Raw genomic sequence first — 24,098 nt, forward strand, 5'->3', positions numbered from 1 at the left:
TCCCTCCTTTGTGTCTGCAGGTTGTTCCGCCAGCATGGACAAGTCTCACCTTTCCAACAGCGACATCATCATGACGAGCCCCGCCGGCGCCTACCCGCAGGAAGCGCTGACTCCGCCCAGGCCCGCCCACCATCTCTCTTCATCTTCCTTATCCTCGCCCTCGTCCTCGCCCCTCAAACCCAACCAGGTGGGCCAGGTCGTCCTGTACGGCGTGCCCATCGTCTCGCTGGTCATCGACAACATCGAGAGGCTTTGCCTGGCGCAGATCTCCAACACGCTGCTGAAGAACTACAGCTACAACGAGATCCACAACCGCCGCGTGGCGCTGGGCATCACCTGCGTCCAGTGCACGCCCGTGCAGTTGGAGATCCTCCGCCGCGCGGGCGCCATGCCCATCTCCTCGCGGCGCTGCGGCATGATCACCAAACGCGAGGCCGAGCGCCTGTGCAAGTCTTTCCTGGGCGAGAACATGCCGCCCAAACTGCCCGACAACTTCGCCTTCGACGTGACGCACGAGTGCGCCTGGGGTTGCCGCGGTAACTTCATCCCCGCCCGCTACAACAGCTCCCGGGCCAAGTGCATCAAGTGCTCCTTCTGCAACATGTACTTCTCCCCCAACAAGTTCATCTTCCACTCCCACCGCACGCCGGACGCCAAATACACCCAGCCGGACGCCGCCAACTTCAACTCCTGGCGGCGGCACCTCAAACTCAGCGACAAACACCCGGCCGACGAGTTGGTCTACGCCTGGGAGGACGTGAAGGCCATGTTTAACGGCGGCAGTCGGAAGAGGGCGTTGCCTTCCTCCAGTCATTGTTCGTCCTTGAAGACGCTTCCCGGCCCTCACATGATGGCCGGCGACCTCGGTCCTCAGAAACGGGCCCACTTTGACGACGAAGAGGACTTGGACGGAGGCGGTTTGTCCCCCCGTAAAACGCCGCGCTACCCCGTCATCCCCGTGCCCAGCAAAGGCTTCGGGATGCTCCAAAAGTTCCCCCCCACGTCGCTCTTCCCCTCCCCGTACCCCTTCCCCGCCTTCGGCCTGTGCCAACAGAAGAAGGAGGACGGCGACGTCACAACCGGGCACAAAGGCACAGGGTTGTCGGGTCTTTTGTGGCCCGGACGGAAGGACACTTTTTACCCTCCCTTCTGCATGTTTTGGCCCCCGAGGGCAGCGGGGGGCATCCCGGTGCCCACCTACCTGCAACCCCAGCCCAGCCTCTCCTCCCTGGCAGACAACCCCTCCCTCAGGCAGGCCTTCCTGGATCTCTCCGACTCGTCCGAGCCCGGCAACGGAAACGCCCTCAACACAAACATGACCCCCAGCAACGGGAGCGCCGCATCAAGATCCGGCCTTTTCGATCCCGACTGCACCATGGTGACCCCTGACCTGCGGCCCGTGACCTCCGAGAGCTGGCTTAAACTCCTGGAAAACCCCGGTCTTCAAGCCAGGAAGCCCAGCTACGGCTCGGCGTTCCGTCCCGTCGTCAAGGACGCAGAGAACATGGCGAAGCTTCACGTCAACGCCGACGAAGAGCTCGGGGTCATGGCGGCCGGCTCGGACCGCCACTCGCGGCTCTCGCCCGGCAGCAGCTGCAGCTACGCCAGCGAGAGCGGGGAAGCCGAGGGAGGGGACAGCGAGGAGGACGGCGAGGTGGACGTGGAGTCCTCCAAGCAGGACGACGAAGAGGACGAGGGGGTCTTCGCCGGCCGCCCCACTCAGACTCAAACTAACTTGTTCCTGCCGGCGGTGAGCAACAGCGGCGGGGAGGAGAGGGGGAAAGCGAGGGGGAGTGCTTCCCCTCCCTCCCTTGTGGACCCCATCCGCTTGGAGTCCCCCAGCCTGCCCGCCTCCTCGCCCGCCAGCCTGCCGCTCTCCAGCTCCACGCCGCCTCACAGAGAAGAGCCGGCTTTCAAAAACGTAAATATGCCCGCAGGCCACATCAGCTCATTATTATTGAAATGGTGCAGCAGCAGGCAGTGATGAGATCTGACAGGAGCGCCGGGACTCCAAACACTCTGATCCCTTCTAGAATACTAGGACTCTAAACACTCTGATCCCTTCTAGAATACTAGGACTCTAAACACTCTGATCCCTTCTAGAATACTAGGACTCTAAACACTCTGATCCCTTCTAGAATACTAGGACTCTAAACACTCTGATCCCTTCTAGAATACTAGGACTCTAAACACTCTGATCCCTTCTAGAATACTAGGACTCTAAACACTTTGATCCCTTCTAGAATACTAGGACTCTAAACACTCTGATCCCTTCTAGAATACTAGGACTCTAAACACTTTGATCCCTTCTAGAATACTAGGACTCTAAACACTCTGATCCCTTCTAGAATACTAGGACTCCAAACACTCTGATTCCTTCTAGAATACTAGGACTCTAAACACTTTGATCCCTTCTAGAATACTAGGACTCTAAACACTCTGATCCCTTCTAGAATACTAGGACTCTAAACACTCTGATCCCTTCTAGAATACTAGGACTCTAAACACTCTGATCCCTTCTAGAATACTAAGACTCCAAACACTCTGATCCCTTCTAGAATACTAAGACTTCAAACACTCTGATCCCTTCTAGACTACTAGGACTCCAAACACTCTGATCCCGACTAAAATACTAGGACTCCAAACATTCAGATCCCTACTAGAACACTAGGACTCCAAACACTCTGATCCCTACTAAAATACTATGACTCCAAACACTCTGATCCCCACTAGAATACTAGGACTCCAAATACTCTGATCCCTTCTAGAATACTAAGACTCCAAACACTTTGATCCCCACTAGAATACTAAGACTCGAAACACTTTGATCCCCACTAGAATAGTAAGACTCCAAACACTCTGATCTCGACTAAAGTACTAGGACTCCAAACATTCAGATCCCTACTAGAACACTAGGACTCCAAACACTCTGATCCCTTCTAGAATACTAAGACTCCAAACACTCTGATCCCCACTAGAATACTAGGACTCCAAACACTCTGATCCCTTCTGGAATACTAGGACTCCAAACACTCTGATCCCTTCTAGAACACTAGGACTCCAAACACCCTGATCCCTACTAGAATACTAGGACTCCAAACACTCTGATCCCCACTAAAATACTAGGACTCCAAACACACTGATCCCCACTAGAATACTAGGACTCCAAACACCCTGATCCCTACTAGAATACTAGGACTCCAAACACTCTGATCCCCACTAAAATACTAGGATTCCAAACACTCTGTTCCCTACCAGAATACTAGGACTCCAATTATTCTGATCCCTACTAGAATACTAAGACTCCAAACACTTTGATCCCTACTAGAATACTAGGACTCCAATTATTCTGATCCCCACTAGAATACTACGACTCCAAACACGCTGATCCCCACTAAAATACTACGATTCCAAACACTCTGTTCCCTACTAGAATACGAGGACTCCAATTATTCTGATCCCCACTAAAATACTGGGATTCCAAACACTCTGATCCCTACTAGAATACTAGGACTCCAATTATTCTGATCCCCACTAAAATACTAGGACTCCAAACACTCTGATCCCCACTAGAATACTAGGACTCCAAACACACTGGTCCCCACTAAAATGCTAGGTCTCCAAACACTCTGATCCCCACTAAAATACTAAGACTCCAAACACACTGATCCCCACTAGAATACTAGGACTCCAAACACTCTGATCCCTACTAGAATACTAAGACTCCAAACACACTGATCCCCACTAGAATACTAGGACTCCAAAAACTCTGATCCCTACTAGAATACTAGGACTCCAATTACTCTGATCCCCACTAGAATACTAGGACTCCAAAAACTCTGATCCCCACTAGAATAAACTTTAGTGACCGTGTTTGACAAGTCTCCTCTTGAACTTGTTGACACTTGCATTAATAACCTCTTAGTCTCCATGCATTATTTTGACAAGTATCGCAAAAAGTAAACAAAGAGAAATGTTGTCACTAATTGCTTATAAATGTGATCCCCAGGTGGACAAAAACAGAAATGAAGGACTACCCGCCTACGCAACCAAAGACATTTCAGGTGAGTTGTATAAGTCATTTTTCTTTCATATTGAGAATAATAATATGTCATCATTAGAATTCTAAAAATGTCCTCTGTTTGGTGCTTTTATGACAGCCGCTCAACAAACGGCGGAGGACAACAAAGAGCAGAACGGCTTCTTCGGAGCAGACACCGAGACGTCAGCGCCGGACTACTGGAGGGAAAGCTCAGGTGGGTTTTGCCATTTTTCACTTTTCTAAATAATGTCAAGCAATGTTGGGATTAAATCAATTCAATCATTTATTTGTCAATTTTACAAGACTTTAATCGGATTTTACCAAATCTTGTTAGGCCTTCAGGGCACCAAAGTGTGAATGAGTGAATGCATTATATTATTACTATTATTATTATTATGGTCTTTTTTACATTGTTTCAACCCTCTCGGATGCATGTTTTCACAACTAAAAAAAACTAAAAAACAACTATCACAATTGTATCTGGAAATGAATATATTTCAGGAAATGTGAATCAAAATTTTTAGGTACGTCCAAACTTTTTGTACCAAGTCAAAAAGTTTTAAAAAAAACAACCTAAAAACAAAGCTTTGTGTTGTACGTAAAAAGAAAATGTGTGTATTTATTAGTTAATGGTAGTAAAATGTCAGCCTTCTGTCATTACTTTATGCCTTTTTAGTCTTCTTTCATACATTTTTCAGAATCAGAAGAGTTTTTATTGCCGTTGTTTGAGAACGGGTTCACAAACTAGGAATTTTACCTGGCGCAATCGTGCAACATAGAAGACATATTTTGCTGTTGTTATTAACCCCGACATCTTTAACTGGCCGACTGTGGGCATTGATCCGATACCAAGTCGCCTGCATGGTCTACAGCAGTGGTTCTCAACCTTTTTTCAGTGATGTACCCCGAATAAGCGGTAGAAAATGGATGGATGGATACCCCTTAATTAGAGCAAATATTTTTTTCAAAGCAACTGAAGTAGTGTGACGGAAACAAGCAGTTCTAAAATGAGATCTGCTTGTCCAGGGTGTACCCTGCCTTCCGCCCGATTGTAGCTGAGATAGGCGCCAGCGCCCCCCGCGACCCCGAAAGGGAATAAGCGGTAAAAAAATGGATGGATGGATGGACATCGCACATAATTTCCATCCAAAATGGTAAATGGTGTGCAGCACGGTGGAAGAGGGGTTAGTGCATCTGCTTCCACAATACGAAGGTCTTGAGTAGTCCTGGGTTCAATCCTGGGCTCGGGATCTTTCTGTGTGGAGTTTGCATGTGTGTCACCCCCCCTCCGGATACTCTCCGGCTTCCTCCCACCTCCAAAAACATGCACCTGGGGATTGGCCCTCGTGTGTGAATGTTGTATATCTATCGGTATACCAATAAGCGTTAGAAAATGGATGGATGGAGGGATGGATGGATCCATGAAAATAGAGAAGCTGCTGAAAAAGGTTCTCAACCTTTTTCCAGTGATGTACCGCCTGTGAATTTTTTTTTAGATCAAGTACCCCCTAATCAGAGCAAAGCATTTTTTGTTGTAAAAAAGAGATAAAGAAGTAAAATACAGGACTATGTCATCAGTTTCTGATTGATTAAATTGTATAACAGTGCAAAATATTGCTCATTTGTAGTGGTCTTTCTTGAACTACTTGGAAAAAAAGTTATAAAAGTAACTAAAAACGTGTTGAAAAATAAACAAGTGATTCAATTATAAATAAAGATTTTTCTACACATAGAAGTAATCATCAACTTAAAGTGCCCTCTTTGGGGATTGTAATAGAGATCTATCTGGATTCATCAACTTAATTCTAAAAATTTCTTCACAAAAAAAGAAATCTTTAACATCAATATTTATGGAACATGTCCACAAAAAATCTAGTTGTCAACACTGAATATTGCATTGTTGTATTTTTTTCTTCACAGTTTACATTCATATTTATGAAAATAAATATTTTTATAAAGGATTTTTGAATAGTGGGCGGTTTAGCTCGATTGGTAGAGTGGCCGTGCCAGCAACTTGAGGGTTGCAGGTTCGATTCTCACTTCTGCCAACCTAGTCACTGCCGTTGTGTCCTTGGGCAAGACACTTTACCCACCTGCTCCCAGTGCCACCCACACTGGTTTAAATGTAACTTAGATATTGGGTTTCACTATGTAAAGCGCTTTGAGTCACTAGAGAAAAAGCGCTATATAAATATAATTCACTTCACTTCACTATTGTTGCTATTTTTTTAAAATATTAAAAAAAAAAAAATCTCACGTACCCCTTGGCATACCTTCAAGTACCCCCAGGGGTACGCGTACCCCCATTTGAGAACCACTGGTCTACAGGGCTGATACCAACACATGGAATTTTTCAAAATCATTTGTTTTAAATTGTTTGATTATGAGTGTGAATAGAATATAACACAACTTAAAGATGTTAGGCAAAAAAAAAAGGAAATATTTTTTCTTAGTTCTGATTACTTTTTTAAATCACATTAATCACACTTTTTTTTTTTTTTTAACAAACCTACAGTATTTGTAAGCAATCTAACAATTTAAAAACAATTTCAACAAAAAAGTACTTAATTTTCCCTGTTATAATACACCAGTGGTTCTCAAATGGGGGTACGCGTACCCCTGGGGGTACTTGAAGGTATGCTAAATTTTTTTTAAAATAGCAACAATTCAAAAATCCTTTATAAATATATTTATTGAATAATACCTCAACAAAATATGAATAAGTTCGTAAACTGTGAAAAGAAATAGAACAATGCAATATTCAATGCTGACAAATAGATTTTTTGTGGACATGTTCCATAAACATTGATGTTAAAGATTTCTTTTTTTGTGAAGAAATGTTTAGAATTAAGTTCATGAATCCAGATAGATCTCTATTACAATCCCCATATGTTATTTTTCAACAAGTTTTTAGTTATTTTTACATCTTTTTTTTTTTTTCAAATAGTTCAAGAAAGACCACTACAAATGAGCAATATTTTGCACTGTTTTACAATTTAATAAATCAGAAACTGATGACATAGTGCTGTATTTTACTTCTTTATCCCTTTTTTTCAACCAAAAATGCTTTGCTCTGATTAGGGGGTACTTGAATTAAAAAAATGTTGACAGGGGGTACATCACTGAAAAAAGGTTGAAAATACACAATTGATCGAAATCAATACTTCAAAAATAAGTAAATGAGAGCAAAACCTACAATTGTCTCTCATTCAAAACCCTTTGCATTTTCCCCCCAACCAAGATTATATTGCAAAAACCAAAAAAACTATTATTCAACAATACATAAATCAATGTTGTGGTATCAATGTACCAGATTATGGTACATTAATTTACGCAAAATAGGAATTATTAATCATAAATGGAATATCTTCATAGGTAGAGAATAAAAAACTTTCAAAATATGGGTTTTAACATGACCAAAGCCATCTATGTATGAAACAACACCAATATACTTGCTGTGCTGCAGGGAATTCTGGGAATTTGTTCCGTTGTGTTGTGCTGTGCTGCAAACATTCTCCCGAAATGTGTTTGTCATTGTTGTTTAGAGTGGTTTCACTATATGGCACATGTTTATGACAGTGTTTTCACGGCCACTCTTAGTGTGACATGTATGTCTGTTGACTAAGTATGCGCTTCATTCACTTGCATGTGTGCTGTTAACATTTTCAGAATGCTTCTAAATCAGGGGTCACCAACCTTTTTGAAACCAAGAGCTAATTCTTGGGTACTGATTAATGCAAAGGGCTACCAGTTTGATACACACTTAAATAAATTGCCAGAAATAGCCAATTTGCTCAATTTACCTTTAATAAATAAATATATATACATTAAAAAAATGGGTATTCTGTCTGTCATTCCGTCATACATTTTTTTTCCTTTTACGGAAGGTTTTTTGTAGAGAATAAATGATTAAAAAAACACTTAATTGAAGGGTTTAAAAGAGGAGAAAACAGGAAAAAAATGAAAATTTAATTTTGAAACATAGTTTATCTTCAATTTCGACTCTTTAAAATTCTAAATTCAACCGAAAAAACAAAGAGAAAAACTAGCTAATTCGAATCTTTTTCAAAAAAATAAAAAAAAGAATTTATGGAACATCATTAGTAAATTTTCCTGATTAAGATTATTTTTAGAATTTTGATGACATGTTTTAAATAGGTCAGAATCCAATCTGCACTTTGTTAGAATATATAACAAATTGGACCAAGCTATATTTTTAAAGACAAATCATTATTTCTTCTAAATTTTCCAGAACAAAAAGTTTAAAAGAAATTCCAAATATTCTGAAATAAGATTTAAATTTGACTCTACAGATTTTTTAGATTTGCCGGAATATTTTTTTTTACTTTTAACCATAATAGGTTTGAAGAAATATTTCACAAATATTCTTTGTCGAAAAAACAGAAGCTAAAATGAAGAATTAAATTAAAATGTATTTATTATTCCTTACAATAATAATACAAAAAAAATTACTTGAACTTTGATTTAAATTGTCAGGAAAGAAGAGGAAGGAATTTAAAAGGTAAAAAGATATATGTGTTTAAAAATCCTAAAATCATTTTTAAGGTTGTATTTTTTTCTCTAAAATTGTCTTTTTGAAAGTTATAAGAAGCAAAGTAAAAAAATAAATGCATTTATTTAAACAAGTAAAGACCAAGTCTTTAAAATATTTTCTTGGATTTTCAAATTCTCTTTGAGTTTTGTCTCTCTTAGAATTAAAAATGTCGAGCAAACCGAGACCAGCTTGCTAGTAAATAAATAAAATTGAAAAAATAGAGGCAGCTCACTTGTAAGTGCTGCTATTTGAGCTATTTTTAGAACAGGCCAGCGGGCGACTCATCTGGTCCTTACGGGCGACCTGGTGCCCGCGGGCACCGTGTTGGTGACCCCAGTTCCAAATGGGTATGATCATACCGAGCAAATGACTTTCCTGACATCTTTATCTATAGATTGTTATTGTTAACTCTATAATATGTCGGTAAAAGATTAGTCAACCGGTTGGTAGAGTGGCCGTGCCAGCAACTTGAGGGTTGCAGGTTCGATTCCCGCTTGTGCCATCCTAGTTACTGCCGTTGTGTCCTTGGGCAAGACACTTTACCCACCTGCTCCCAGTGCCACCCACACTGGTTTAAATGTAACTTAGATATTGGGTGTCACCATGTAAAGCGCTTTGAGTCACTTGAGAAAAGCGCTATATAAATATAATTCACTTCACTTCAAGTGCAATATGGAACAGCGCTCTCTGATTGGCGGCCAACATTCCTGGACCATTAATAGTCCAACTTCAAAAAGCCATTTCTATGCCTGAATATTGTCAACAATAATATCATGCAGTATTCCTAAAAAGAAATCCGAGGTAATGTGAATCCGCAATATTTGAATCGCAATGTGGCGAGGGAGGACCGTCTTAAATAATGTAAACAACACAATAAAAAGATACATATTTGTGAAAGTTAACAAGAATTATCAATCCGATACCGTTATTACCTTGTCGATGATGGATCTCTGTATCGGCCTGCCTGTACTTCTATTAGATTGTGCAACTTTCCACTGGGAAAAATTTGTTCCTGTCTTTCTTGCGGCGCCCTTCCATTTTGATGGTTTCCTGTACAGCAGAGGTCACCAACGCGGGCACCAGGTAGCCCGTAAGGACCAGATGAGTCGCCCGCTGGCCTGTTCTAAAAATAGCTCAAATAGCAGCACTTACCAGTGAGCTGCCTCTATTTTTTCAATTGTATTTATTTACTAGCAAGCTGGTCTCGGTTTGCTCCATCCATCCATCCATTTCCTACCGCTTATTCCCTTTTAGGGTGGCGGGGGGCGCTGGCGCCTATCTCAGCTACAGTCGGGCGGAAGGCGGGGTACACCCTGGGCAAGTCCCCACCTCATCACAGCTCGCTTTGCTCAACACTTTTAATTCTAAGAGAGACAAAACTCAAATAGAATTTGAAAATCCAAGAAAATATTTTAAAGACTTGGTCTTCACTTGTTTAAATAAATTCATTTATTTTTTTACTTTGCTTCTTATAACTTTCACAAAGACAATTTTTTCGACGAAGAATATTCGTGAAATATTTCTTCAAACCTATTATGATTAAAATTCAAAAAAAGTATTCTGGCAAATTTAGAAAATCTTTAGAATTGAGTTTAAATCTTATTTCAAAGTCTTTTGAAATTCTTTTAAAATTTTTGTTCTGGAAAATCTAGAAGAAATAATGATTTGTCTTTGTTAGAAATATAGTTTGGTCCAATTTGTTATATATTCTAACAAAGTGCAGATTGGATTTTAACCTATTTAAACAAACAAACAAAGAAACACTGTGTTTCGGTTGCTAAAGGCAGCTGCAATCCACCGCATTCCACCTACAGCATTCTTCTTTGACGTCTCCATTATCAATTGAACAAATTGCACCACAGACTATCACATACTGTCTTTGCTGTATAGAAATACCACAATTGTTTAATGTTAGTGTAAACGGGGCCTCGTCGCCGAGTTGTCGCCGAGTCCTGGGCTCTCCAGGGGGCCGTTATAGTTCAAGAAGGAAACATCAGCAGCTCCGATATCGCCGCAGACATAATTGCCTTTTTTTTTTTTTTCCTCCTTCCTCGGTGCTTAGGAGGAGGGAAAAAAAAAAAAGCCTTGCTGTTTGAAAAAGATCACGGCTTATTGCCTTTTTATATCTGTCAGGAAGACATTAAAAGTGCTTTATGACATCTGTGCCGACGTTTATATCTCACGCACACACGCCGTAATGATCCCCGCACATAATGTGGAATGTATTTCCAAAAATTACACGAAACAAATTAAATGAGACCACCTTTCCCCCTGATTGCCAAACGTCTCCCAGGGCGCTGGCGAAGCTCGACGTGATTAGAAGGCCCGACTCCTTTGAGGACCCCCCGCCCCACACACACACACACACACACACACCTCCACTGTCTTTAAACTCTCTCTCTGTTTCCACGGAGAGAGAGAGAGAGAGAGAGAAAAAAAAATAATCTAATTTTCCATTTATGTAATGCAAACCGCTTTGGCTTTGACTATTCACGGTTAATTGACTGTCAAACGAGGTTGTTATCCTCGGGCACTGTCTGCAAATGTGCTTGTCAAATGAGACAGAGAGAGGAGAGAGAAGGAGAAACTCTCTGCTCCAGATGAGAGAAAAGAGCATAGGAGGGTTTAGGAGACTGCTTCATTATCACAAACACAGCCGTGACGTGCACTTTTTTTCTTAGTGGCCTCCGATATTGTCGTGTGGAACAAACATCTAATGTCTGTCTTCTTCAAGCAGGGGCGGAGCACCACATTCTGGGGGCCCACACCCAACGTTGCCCCCCCTCCCCACACAAACACACATAATACAAAAAAGTATTTGGTCAGCCACCGATTGTGCAAGTTCACCCACTTAAAATGATGACAGAGGTCTGTAATTTTCATCATAGGTACACTTCAACTGTGAGAGACAGAATGTGGAAGGAGGTTTTGGCTCAAAATCTCACGATACATGGCCCCATTCATTCTTTCCTTAACACGGATCAATCGTCCTGTCCCCTTAGCAGAAAAACAGCCCCAAAGCATTATGTTTCCACCCCCATGCTTCACAGTAGTTATGGTGTTCTTGGGATGCAACTCAGTATTCTTCTTCCGCCAAACACGACGAGTTGAGTTTATACCAAAATGGATACATGGATGATACAGCAGAGGATTGGGAGAATGTCTTGTGGACAGATGAAACCAAAATAGAATTTTTTGGTATAAACTCAACTCGTTGTGTTTGGAGGAAGAAGAATACTTAGTTGCATCCCAAGAACACCACACCTACTGTGAAGCATGGAGGTGGAAACATCATGCTTTTGGGCTAAAGAACGGATCAATCGTCCTGTACCCGTAGCAGAAAAACAGCCCCAAAGCACTATGTTTCCACCCCTATGCTTCACAGTAGGTATGGTGTTCTTGGGATGCAACTCAGTATTCTTCTTCCTCCAAACACGACAAGTTGAGTTTATACCAAAATGGATACATGGATGATACAGCAGAGGATTGGGAGAATGTCTTGTGGACAGATGAAACCAAAATAGAATTTTTTGGTATAAACTCAACTCGTTGTGTTTGGAGGAAGAAGAATACTTAGTTGCATCCCAAGAACACCACACCTACTGTGAAGCATGGAGGTGGAAACATCATGCTTTTGGGCTAAAGAACGGATCAATCGTCCTGTCCCCGTAGCAGAAAAACAGCCCCAAAGCACTATGTTTCCACCCCCATGCTTCACAGTAAGTATGGTGTTCTTGGGATGCAACTCAGTATTCTTCTTCCTCCAAACACGACGAGTTGAGTTTATACCAAAATGGATACAGGGATGATACAGAAGAGGATTAGGAGAATGTCATGTGGTCAGATGAAACCAAAATAGAACTTTTTGGTATAAACTCAACTCGTCGTGTTTGGAGGAAGAAGAATACTGAGTTGCATCCCAAGAACACCATACCTACTGTGAAGCATGGGGGTGGAAACATCATGCTTTTGGGCTAAAGAACGGATCAATCGTCCTGTCCCCGTAGCAGAAAAACAGCCCCAAAGTATGATGTTTCCACCCCCATGCTTCACAGTAAGTATGGTGTTCTTGGGATGCAACTCAGTATTCTTCTTTCTCCAAACACGACGACTTGAGTTTATACCAAAATGGATACATGGATGATACAGCAGAGGATTGGGAGAATGTCTTGTGGACAGATGAAACCAAAATAGAATTTTTTGGTATAAACTCAACTCGTTGTGTTTGGAGGAAGAAGAATACTTAGTTGCATCCCAAGAACACCATACCTACTGTGAAGCATGGAGGTGGAAACATCATGCTTTTGGGCTAAAGAACGGATCAATCGTCCTGTACCCGTAGCAGAAAAACAGCCCCAAAGCACTATGTTTCCACCCCCATGCTTTACAGTAGGTATGGTGTTCTTGGGATGCAACTCAGTATTTTTCTTCCTCCAAACACGACGAGTTGAGTTTATACCAAAATGGATACAGGGATGATACAGAAGAGGATTAGGAGAATGTCATGTGGTCAGATGAAACCAAAATAGAACTTTTTGGTATAAACTCAACTCGTCGTGTTTGGAGGAAGAAGAATACTGAGTTGCATCCCAAGAACACCATACCTACTGTGAAGCATGGGGGTGGAAACATCATGCTTTTGGGCTAAAGAACGGATCAATCGTCCTGTCCCCGTAGCAGAAAAACAGCCCCAAAGTATGATGTTTCCACCCCCATGCTTCGCTGTAGGTATGGTGTTCTTGGGATGCAACTCAGTATTCTTCTTCCTCCAAACACGACGAGTGCAATGAGAAGCAACATTTTACCTTAACTTTCTCCCATGCTGCCACAGATCGATTCATCGTATATTTACCTTTTTTTCTATCACCTCATCCTTGGTAGAACTTGTCGGTGAATGTGAATGTTTAAATGTGAGTTTAGATGATGTTTGTGTTGCATGTTGGCTCTACTGCTGGAATTAACAAAGTTGCATGTTTGTTATGGAGGTCCAGGTGTAGTCTTTCTTCATTTTGCTAAATACCATACCAACTTTATTTATAAAACCCTTTAAAAAAAAACACACAGTTGAAGAACACCACAAAGAAATACATGCAAAATGTGTATTGTCTGTGACGCCCCTGCTTATATATTGCAAAATATCATCATGGTATCGTCCTAATACTGCATGGTCTGGCCTCATTTTCAGTCTAAAAAAATCTGACAATTTCCAGTCATTCAAAAGAAGAGCAAAAATAAAATTGCCTCAATGTTTTCAAACTTTGATATCATCCCCACTGCAACTTTTGCTCTTTTTAATTCATCAAAGCCCCCTAATGTTTTTTTTATTTTAATGACCACAACGTTGAAAAGTTATTTGTGTTCCTGAGGATGCACTGACACCTACAGGCCACATCTTGAATTACTGCTCACAACTCAAGCAGACACTGATCAATTGGGAGGGCAATGTCCATCTTTTTAATGTTCTGTATCACTTATTGGGTTCCTGGGTGAGCTGGACTCTATTCCAGCTGACTTTGAGCCGGACGTGGGGTCCATATGAGTGTTCACTTAAAACAGGGGTGTCCAAACTTTTTCCACAGAGGGCTGCACACGGAAAAATTTAAGCATGCTGGGATCATTTTGATATTTTTCATTTTCAATCCTTAGGGCTCCTGGGGAGCATAGAGGGTCTCAGTCACTAAAATGTTAAAAATAAGTCAAATAGTTATTTTTTATTTTTTTATTTAATGCTTACAGTAAATCTCTATATCAACTTGAGGTTGATATAAAGTCAAACAAAAAAAGGTTTTATGCCTTTTCTGTCAAAGAAAACTTTGTTTTTTATAGTAAAACTGAAATATGCAGTATTTAGATAGATGGATAGTACTTTATTGATATCTTCAGGAGAGTTCCTTCATTTAGCAATTAAAGCCCTCAAAAATTAATAATGCAGGACACCATTGATTTTAATTATTTAATATTTCTGAGTAATCACAGTGAAAAGATAAATAAAATCCTACTAAATATATTTGAGATCCGAAAGGTTCCCCACTCATAAAGTGATGCATTTTTATTAGTTTTTTTTTTTTCTTTTAACACTTAAATTTCAAGACCAACTTCCGATACATCTGTCGATTTTAAGTTTGAACTATTATTTTGTTTCTTTTACGCTCTTTCGTCAAAACTTTGATGCTTTTATATGGCAATCACGCAACATATGCAATATTTTTATCCACATAAAACATTTCAAAGTGATAATTTTTAAGTAATAATTCATTACAACATAGATTATTTTTGTCCTTTTTTTTTGAGCAATGGAAAAAAAAGAAAATAAAGACAAAAGTTAAAAAAAAAAACCAGCCTGCATGGCAGCTTTGTGTCAACATTGCCACTAATCACAGTAAAAAGATAAATAAAATCCTACTAAATATATTTGCGGGCCAAAAGGTTCCCCGCTCATAATTTTGATGTTTTTATATGGCAGCCACACAACATATGCAATATTTTTTTCCACATAAAACATTTCAAAGTGATAACTTTTAAGTAATAATTCATTATAACAGATTTTTTTGTCCTTTTTTTTTTTTAGCAATGGATAAAAATAGAAAATAAAGAAAAAAGGGGGGGTGGGAAACTGTCTACATGGCATTTTTGTGTCAACATTGCTGTTTTTTCTCATTAGATTTCACCTCATTCCACTTTTTTAAAATGTTTTTTTTTTAATTTTTGCAATCTTATCTATCAATTTTGCAATTTTTGCAGAATGTGTGGCGGGCCGGTAAAGGATTATCTGCAGGCCGCAAATGGCTGCACTTTGGACACGCCTGCTCTAGAGGGTGTGGATGTTGTGTTGGTCTGGCATGGGGTGGTGACTTGTCCAGGGTGTACCCCGCCTTCCACCGGATATTATATTAATTCAATTTAGTAATACTGCCTAAGGCTGATTTAAATACTGAACGGCGTAATGTAATTGGTTTGGCCTCCTTCAGTGGCTAATTTTGCTGTAATAAGTAAGTAATAATTCATTATAACAGATTTTTTTTGTCCTTTTTTTTGAGCAATGGAAAAAAAAGAAAATAAAGACAAAAGGAAAAAAAAACTTCCTGCATGGCAGCTTTGTGTCAACATTGCCAATTTTTCTCAGTAGATTTCACCTCATTCCACCTTTTTTATATGTTTTTATTTTTATTTTTGCAATAGCATCAATTTTGCAATTTTTGCAGAATGTGTGGCGGGCCAGTAAACGATTACCTGCGGGCCGCAAATGGCCCCCGGGGCCACACTTTGGACACCCCTGACCTAATATGTCATCCCCCCTACTCCACACTCAGATTTCAACCTCCAGCTCCTGACACCTCTTCCATGACTCACATTGTTGGATATTAATTCATGTAAAACTGTATTTATGTCTTCAGGAGATCAAAGTCAGGGAGCCGCTTCTCCTGTCACGCTAAAGAAGGACGTGGAGAACATGGAGAAAGGTAGACAACAACTTCATTTACCATGAATTAATTAACCTGGACCCCGACTTAAACAAGTTGAAAAACTTATTGGGGTGTTACCATTTAGTGGTCAATTGTACGGAATATGTACTGTACTGTGCAATGATTGAGACTAAAAAAGCTAATCAATCAAAGCTAGAAGCAAATTGTTATAAAAGTCAATTTGAATGTAAAAATGTTATATTTTGACAATGTTGAGTTTCCGCTTGCTTACAGGAAGTTGCTCTTTGCGTTGTCTGCACTTGTGTAAAAAAAAATAACTTAGATTTATATCGCGCTTTTCTAAACACTCAAAGCGCTCACAGAGAAGTGAGACTCAACATTTATTCACACCTGGTGGTGGTAAGCTACATCTGTAGCCACAGCTGCCCTGGGGTAGACTGACGGAAACGTGGCTGCCAGTTTGCGCCTACGGCCCCTCCGAACATCATTCATTCACCGGTGTGAGCGGCACCGGGGGTAAAGGGTGAAGTGTCCTGCCCAAGGACACAACGGCAGCGATTTTTTGGATGTCAATAGGTGGGAGGCGAACCTGCAACCCTCTGGTTTCAGGCCGGCCGCTGTAACCACTACGCCATGCCAGTTTGTGTACTTTCTAGGGGAGTGGGAAAAAAAACGTTTCGAATTTGAATCGCGATTGTGCGATTCAGAATCGATTCTCATTTTTTAAAAATCAAAAATGTATTTATTTATTTATTTTTTTTCAATCCAACAAAACAATACACAGCAATATCATAACAATGCAATCCAATAATTCCAAAACCAAACCTGACCCAGCAACACTCAGAACTGCAATAAACAGAGCAACTGAGAGGAGACACAAACACGACACAGAACAAACCAAAAGTAGTGAAACAAAAATGAATATTATCAACAACAGCATCAATATTAGTTATAATTTTTGCATAGCAGTGATTAAAAATCCCTGACATTATCATTAGACATTTATAAAAATAAAAAAAAGAACAATAGTGTCACAGTGGCTTACACTTGCATCGCATCTCCTAAGCTTGACAACACACTGTGTCCAATGTTTTCACAAAGATAAAATAAAAATAAAAAAATTAAATAAAAATACAAATAAATTTTTTTTTAAAAAATTAAAATAATTAAAAAAAAAATAATACAAATAATAAAATAATAATAAAACAATTTAAAAAATAGATGAATAAATATATAAATAAATAAATAAAATTAATAAATAAAAATAAAACAAAAGTGTCACAGTGGCTTACACTTGCATCTCCTAAGCTTGACAACACACTGTGTCCAATATTTTCACAAATATAAAATAAAAATAAAAAATTAAATAAAAATACAAATTAAAAAAATTAAAAAAAATTACAAAAATAATAAAATAATAATATATATTTTTTTTAAATAAATAAATAAATAAATACATAAAATAAATAAATAAAAATAAAACAAAAGTGTCACAGTGGCTTACACTTGCATCGCATATCATAAGCTTGACAACACACTGTGTCCAATGTTTTCACAAAGATAAAATAAAAATAAAAAATTTCATAAAAATACAAATTAAAAAAATTTAAAAAAATTAAAATAATTTTTGCGTATAGCAAGTGACGAACTAAGGACGAACTGAGGTAGATTTCAGGCTTAAATACTAAAGTAACAATTGCCCTCAGGTGTGTGTTAAACGGCATGGCAGGTGGAACAAATGAGGAACCATTAGGGCTGGGAATCTTGGGGTGTCCCACGATTCGATTCTTGATTCAAAAACGATATTTTTCCGATTCAAAACAATTCTGTATTCATTCAATACATAGGATTTCAGCAGGATCTACCCCAGTCTGCTGACATGCTGGCAGAGTAGTAGATTTTTTTTTTTTACTTTTATAATTGTAAAGGACAATGTTTTATCAACTGATTGCAATAATGTAAATTTGTTTTAACTATTAAACGAACCAAAAATATGATTTATTTGATCTTTGTGAAAACATTGGACACAGTGTGTTGTCAAGCTTATGAGATGCCATGCAAGTGTAAGCCACTGTGACACTTTATTTTTATTTTTATAAATGCCTAATGATAATGTCAATGAGGGATTTTTAATCACTGCCATGCTGAAATTATAACTAATATTGATACTGTTGTTGATAATATTCATTTTTGTTTCACTACTTTTGGCTTGTTCTGTGTCTGGTTTGTGTCTTTATTGCAGTTCTGAGTGTTGCTGGGTCAGGTTTGGTTTTGGAATTGGATTGCATTGTTATTGTATTGCTGTGTATTGTTTTGTTGGATTGAAAAAAAAATAAAATAAAAAATTTGATTTTTAAAAAAATGAGAATCGATTCTGAATCGCACAACGTGAGAATAGCGATTCAAATTGTTTTGTTGGATTGATAAAAAAAATAAAATTAAAAATAAAAAAAAAATCGATTTTTTAAAATGTGAATCGATTCTGAATCGCACAACGTATTCGATTCGATTCGTATTCGAATCAATTTTTTCCAACACCCCTAAGAACCATGGTAACAAAAACAGAAAATGAACATACAAACTTAGCACCGGAAGAGTCCAAACAATTAAAAAAAACAAAAGGACTCAAAAAACAGACAAAAGATGTGATCGGGAAGCGGATTGCAACATTGTCCTTTACAATTATAAAAGCTTTTTACAAAAATCTACTACTCTGCTTGCATGTCAGCAGACTGGTGTAAATCCGGCTGAAATCTTATGAATTGAATGAATAGAGAATCCTTTCAAATCGGGAAAAAAATCGTTTTTAAATCGGGAATTGTGTTGAATTGAAAAAAATAAATCGATTTTGCATCGAATCATGACCGCAAGAATCGATGTTGAATTGAATCGTGGGACACGCCCTAGTGCTTTCTATCTGTCAGAGTTATTTGATGACGAACCCCAAGATGCAGAGATGGAGGCAGGCATGGAGTGAGCAAACATAATTTTAATATAAATACTAAGACGAAACCAAACAAAGGGTTCAAACCAAAAGCGTGCACGTGGGCGGATAAAGAACAAAAGGCCTTTAGCATAGAAGCTAACAAGAAACAAAAAGGAACTTTAGCATGGAAGCTAGAGAATAACAAACAAAAAAACTGGAAATAGCTATGGCTAACAAAAACAGCTTACCGCTACGACGAACAGGACAAGATGTAGCACGACGGGTAATAGCTGAAATGATGCCAGACGCGACAGGTAGCAAAGACACAAGTATGACATGAGGCAACGACAATACAAATGACAACACAATACAATGATCCAGCAACTGACACAAGACAAAGGAGGTACAAATAGGAGCGGGCTGATTGGCAACAGGTGTGGCCAGATATCAATCAGCCGCAGCGGAAGGAGAACACAGCACTCAGGGAACGAGACAGGAAGCTGAGAAATTAAGAGCACTTGACAGGAACTAAAAGACAGGAAATACTAAACAGGAAACAGACAAATGCAGAGGAAAAAACTAAAACATAGACAAACTGTCAGGGGCAAGCTTGACACTATCATTTATTTCACTCTTAGCTGCACGGCCCACAAAATATGGGCGTTGAAACCCCCCGATTTAGAATATTTAGCATTTTAGTAATCATTTTGCTTCTTGTCTTTGCTTCCTCCAGAGGAGCTCCAGAAGGTTTTGTTGGAGCAGATTGACTTCCGGAGGAGACTGGAGCAAGAGTTTCATGCTCTGAAGGGCACTTCCCCATTTCCTGTCTTCCGTTAGTTCCTTTCCTTCTTCTCATTATTGATTTATTTGTTGCACTTTTCACATTGGTTAATATTTTTTTTTTCTGTACGATTCCTTGTAGATAATTTCCAAGACCAGATGAAAAGAGAGCTGGCCTACAGGGAAGAGATGGTGCAGCAGTTGCAGATGGTAAGAGAAGAATAACACGGACTGCAACAACACTTCGAAATGTTACGATGGTGCTATTGTGGGTTCGTAAAAAAGCAACAGAGCGGACTGTTTTTGCTTATTTGTGCGTCCGCATGAAACACACAATTGCTGCTAGTTTGTCTTTCACGGGTGACGACTTCCTGTGCAGCGTCTGAATCCATCATCACAGCAGCTGACTGACACACACCATTTGTCTTTGTGTCCTGTCACCTGCTCCACACCCTGGTGTGCACATCATCATGTACTGTCTATTATTATTAATTACTTCTGTTGTTGTTGTTGTTGTCGTCTCCTTCAGATTCCATATGCAAACATCATTAGAAAAGACAAGATCAGCTCACATCTTAATAAGTAGTCCGAAGGGTGAGTGCTTTTTTTTTTTATGAGTTTCATACTTTAAGAAATTATGATCTTACATTTTAATCCATACAATGATCGAAAAACACCCTTTTTTACTATAGTAATATTTTCACAATTTTTAATCATATATAAATATATATAAATATATATATATATATATATATATATATATATATATATATATATATATATATATACATTTTTTGCAAATTGTGAGAAGTTTATCTTCCCAAAGACGGTAATATATTTTCAAATTGCCTTTATTTAATTTGCCATTACTTCTTAATTCACATAAATTTAATCTAATGAGTTAAAGGGTGTAATTTATTTTTATTATTGTTGAATATGTATAATCTGTACGGTTAAACTGATCACACAAAAGGGTTGATTATATGACCGAAATAAACTTATTTCATTCAAATAAACTTAATTAATTCATAAACTTATTTCATTCATTTCATTCATTCACTCATTATATTTTTGTCTCTATTTTTGTTAATAGTTTAACTTTCCAAATAAATATTTCTTTCTTTTTTTCAAATTCACATAAATGACATGTAATGAGTTAAAGCAGGAGTGTCATATATATATATATATATATATATATATATATATATATATATATATATATATATATATAATCTTCTTTGGAAAGTAAAACAATTTTTTATAAAACAAAAATAATAATAATAAAAAAGTAAATAAAAACCCTTATATATATAGAAATATATATATATAGAAATGTGTATGTATATATATATATATATATATATATATACGTAAAGTTTTTATTATTTTTATTATTAATAATAAAATTATTAAAAAAATTTAAAATTTAAACTTTATATATATATATATATATATATATATATATATATATACATACATACATAAAGGTTTTTTTATTTATTTATTTTTTATTATTATTATTTTTGCTTTATAAAAATGTTTTACTTCCCAAAGAAGATAATATATATATATATATATATATGTATATATATATATATATATGTGTGTGTATTTTTATTTTTTCTTCTGCCCTTGATTTTTTTTTTTTTTCTTCTGCCCTTATTTTTTTTTTTTTTTTTTTTCAAATAAAGACAATATATTGAGTTAAAACAGGGGTCTCAAACAGATTTTCATTGAGGGCCACGTCACCGTCCTCAGAGGGCTGCTTGTAACAATAAATAAATAAATATATATGAATATTAGTGATATTATTACACAATTGCCCATGCATTTGATTTTATTATAGTTTTCATGTACATGTTGATGGTTAACTTGGCTAACATACAATTAGGTATTTATTTGTATTTTAAGAAAAATATTTTGGATGTATGATAGTATAATATTGAGGTAATAAAATATACAGGTAATATAATATACATGTAATAAAACAGATTAAAAGACACTTGTATGCAGTAGATGACCATTTTCTCAAAAGAAAAATGAGACATTTTTTTGATGTACATTTTTTTTGTCTTCACAGGCTATTTCATCAAAGAAGACCCCACAATAATACAAATAAAAAAGATGTCCCACAGTAAATGAGAAGAATGCAGACATTTTTCAGGAGTTCCTGCACAGGTCTGCTTACTTACCAAAAAAAAAAAGACATCAGGTGGAAATCACCAGTAAGACTTTACTGGACCACAATCCCTAAAGTCCACGGCCCTCCATGAACTGTCCACTGAAGTTGAACTACCTGAGAAGTTGTCCATCCATCTTCTTCTGCGGGTCGCGGGGGCAGCAGCCTAAGCACAGAAGCCCTGCAGACTTCCCCAGCTCCCGACCGCTCGTTTTGTAAACAGATGGAAAGTCTTGACTTTTTTCATCCTGGGGCCTGCCTGCTGTGCTGTAAATACAACACAATGCTATATTATAGTTGCTGTTGTTGCTGTTTTTGTAGCTGTGATAAGAAGAGAAAACATATCAACCTTTATTTACTGTGAATATTTTCACCCTCAACACAGAAGAAATGTTACCTCTGTTATTTATCATCCACCGTCTCTTCTTATTTGCTGCATTTTTCAGTTTGTAAAAACATATTTTAAAGACCCAATTTCATTTAAAGGTGATGATCTGTATGCCGCCTTCTGGGGGTTCATCACGGCTGTATATATTATAGAAACTGTAAAATATATCCACAAAAGTGTACATATTGTCCTGTCTAAATGTGTTTTGTTGGTCTGACCATGAGTTATTATTTATTATTATTATTATAAATGCTGTCAAACTGATAAAGAAAATGAAAAATACTGCCTCATCTTGTTTATAGGTTGCACCAAATGGATAAAGTTGTCATTTACCGCGAAAAGAAGTTATCATTATAAATTGCAGATGTATTTAAAAAGCATATGTTCTTGTTAGCTACAATTCACTGTGTGTGTAAATTAAAAGCCTATACATGACGCTGGGATGGTCTCCTGATTGAGCAAATCTTTAATAAATACTGACAATTAAATTAAATTAAATTAAATTACCAACCTGAGGGTCCCTGGTTCAATCCCCACCTAGTACCAACCGTCTGTTGTGTCCTTGAGCAAGACACTTCACCAGCGTCCGCAACACTGCAGACGCTGCATCGACTCATTGGTTGATCTCACGATCCACTCTTCCCTCACTCGTTTACAAGACCCCAAGGTACTTGAACTCCTCCACTTGGGGGAAAAAAAGAACAATTTAGTAAAACAAATAGAGAGCATACTGTCAGAGTTAGTTGTTGACGAACCCTAAGATGCAGAGATGGAGGCAGGCATGGAGTGAGAAAACACGATTTAATAAAAAATACTACATCAAGAACAAACCAAAGGGGTGCAACAAAAAACGTGCACGTGGGCGGATAACAAACTAAGAGAGCTAGCATGGGAGCTAGAAAAATAAACGGAGCTTAGCCTGGAAGCTGGCAAAAACAAAAAGGGGCCTAGCGTGGGAGCTAGCAGGTATCGAGCAGAAAACAGAAATCGTACATGTAATATGAAAACAAACTTGGAAGCAGAGAACAAAAGGCTAAAAACCGCGATCAAATGTAGCTTACCACAACGCTGCATTGACAAGACATGATACGACACGACAGGTAGCAACGACAAGAGCAACAAGATGTGACAATACAATAATCCAGCACTGACTGGAAGACTTCACGGTGGGAGAGGGGTTAGTGCGTCTGCCTCAAAATACGAAGGTCCTGCAGTCCTGGGTTCAATCCCAGGCTCGGGATCTTTCTGTGTGGAGTTTGCATGTTCTCCCCGTGAATGCGTGGGTTCCCTCCGGGTACTCCGGCTTCCTAACACTTCCAAAGACATGCATAGGTTGATTGGCAACACTAAATCGGCCCTAGTGTGTGAATGTGAGTGTGAATTTTGTTTGTCTATCTGTGTTGGCCCTGGCGACTTGTCCAGGGTGTACACCGCCTTCCGCCCGATTGTAGCTGATATAGGCACCAGCGCCCCCCGCCACCCCAAAAGGGAATAAGCGGTAGAAAATGGATGGGTGGATGACTGGAAGACAAAGCAGGTACTAATAGGTGTGGGCTGATTGACACCAGGTGTGCCCAGGTGCCAATCAGCTGCAGCTGAGGGGGAAACGGCGCACAGGGAAAAAAAGAGGAAACAGACATAATAAGAGCGCTGACAGGAACTAGAAACAGGAAATATTAAACACACACAGAGGAAAAACTAAACTGTCAGTGGCAAGCCTGACACATACTGGACAATTGGATCCACTATGGATTGAACTTTCACAGTATCATGTTAGACCGCTCCCTAGAGGGGGGGGGGGGGG

At 38.7% G+C, this 24,098-nt stretch overlaps 1 protein-coding gene across 1 annotated transcript in view; it reads left to right on the forward strand.

Moving 5' to 3' along the window:
• Window positions 1–22,729, forward strand: part of skor2 (SKI family transcriptional corepressor 2) — a 24,102-nt gene extending 1,373 nt beyond the window's left edge. Inside the window, exons 2-9 of the mRNA XM_061876990.1 lie at window positions 21–1,921; window positions 4,010–4,064; window positions 4,161–4,256; window positions 15,992–16,057; window positions 19,681–19,779; window positions 19,870–19,937; window positions 20,257–20,321; window positions 21,808–22,729. Coding sequence (XP_061732974.1) covers window positions 35–1,921; window positions 4,010–4,064; window positions 4,161–4,256; window positions 15,992–16,057; window positions 19,681–19,779; window positions 19,870–19,937; window positions 20,257–20,313 — 2,328 coding nt within the window. The 5' untranslated portion in view covers window positions 21–34 and the 3' untranslated portion in view covers window positions 20,314–20,321; window positions 21,808–22,729. The remainder of the gene's footprint in view (window positions 1–20; window positions 1,922–4,009; window positions 4,065–4,160; window positions 4,257–15,991; window positions 16,058–19,680; window positions 19,780–19,869; window positions 19,938–20,256; window positions 20,322–21,807) is intronic.
• The last annotated feature ends 1,369 nt before the right edge of the window (window positions 22,730–24,098 follow it).

Source organism: Nerophis ophidion, linkage group LG17, assembly GCF_033978795.1.
Source record: "Nerophis ophidion isolate RoL-2023_Sa linkage group LG17, RoL_Noph_v1.0, whole genome shotgun sequence".
In the NCBI taxonomy this organism is placed as follows: domain Eukaryota; kingdom Metazoa; phylum Chordata; class Actinopteri; order Syngnathiformes; family Syngnathidae; genus Nerophis; species Nerophis ophidion.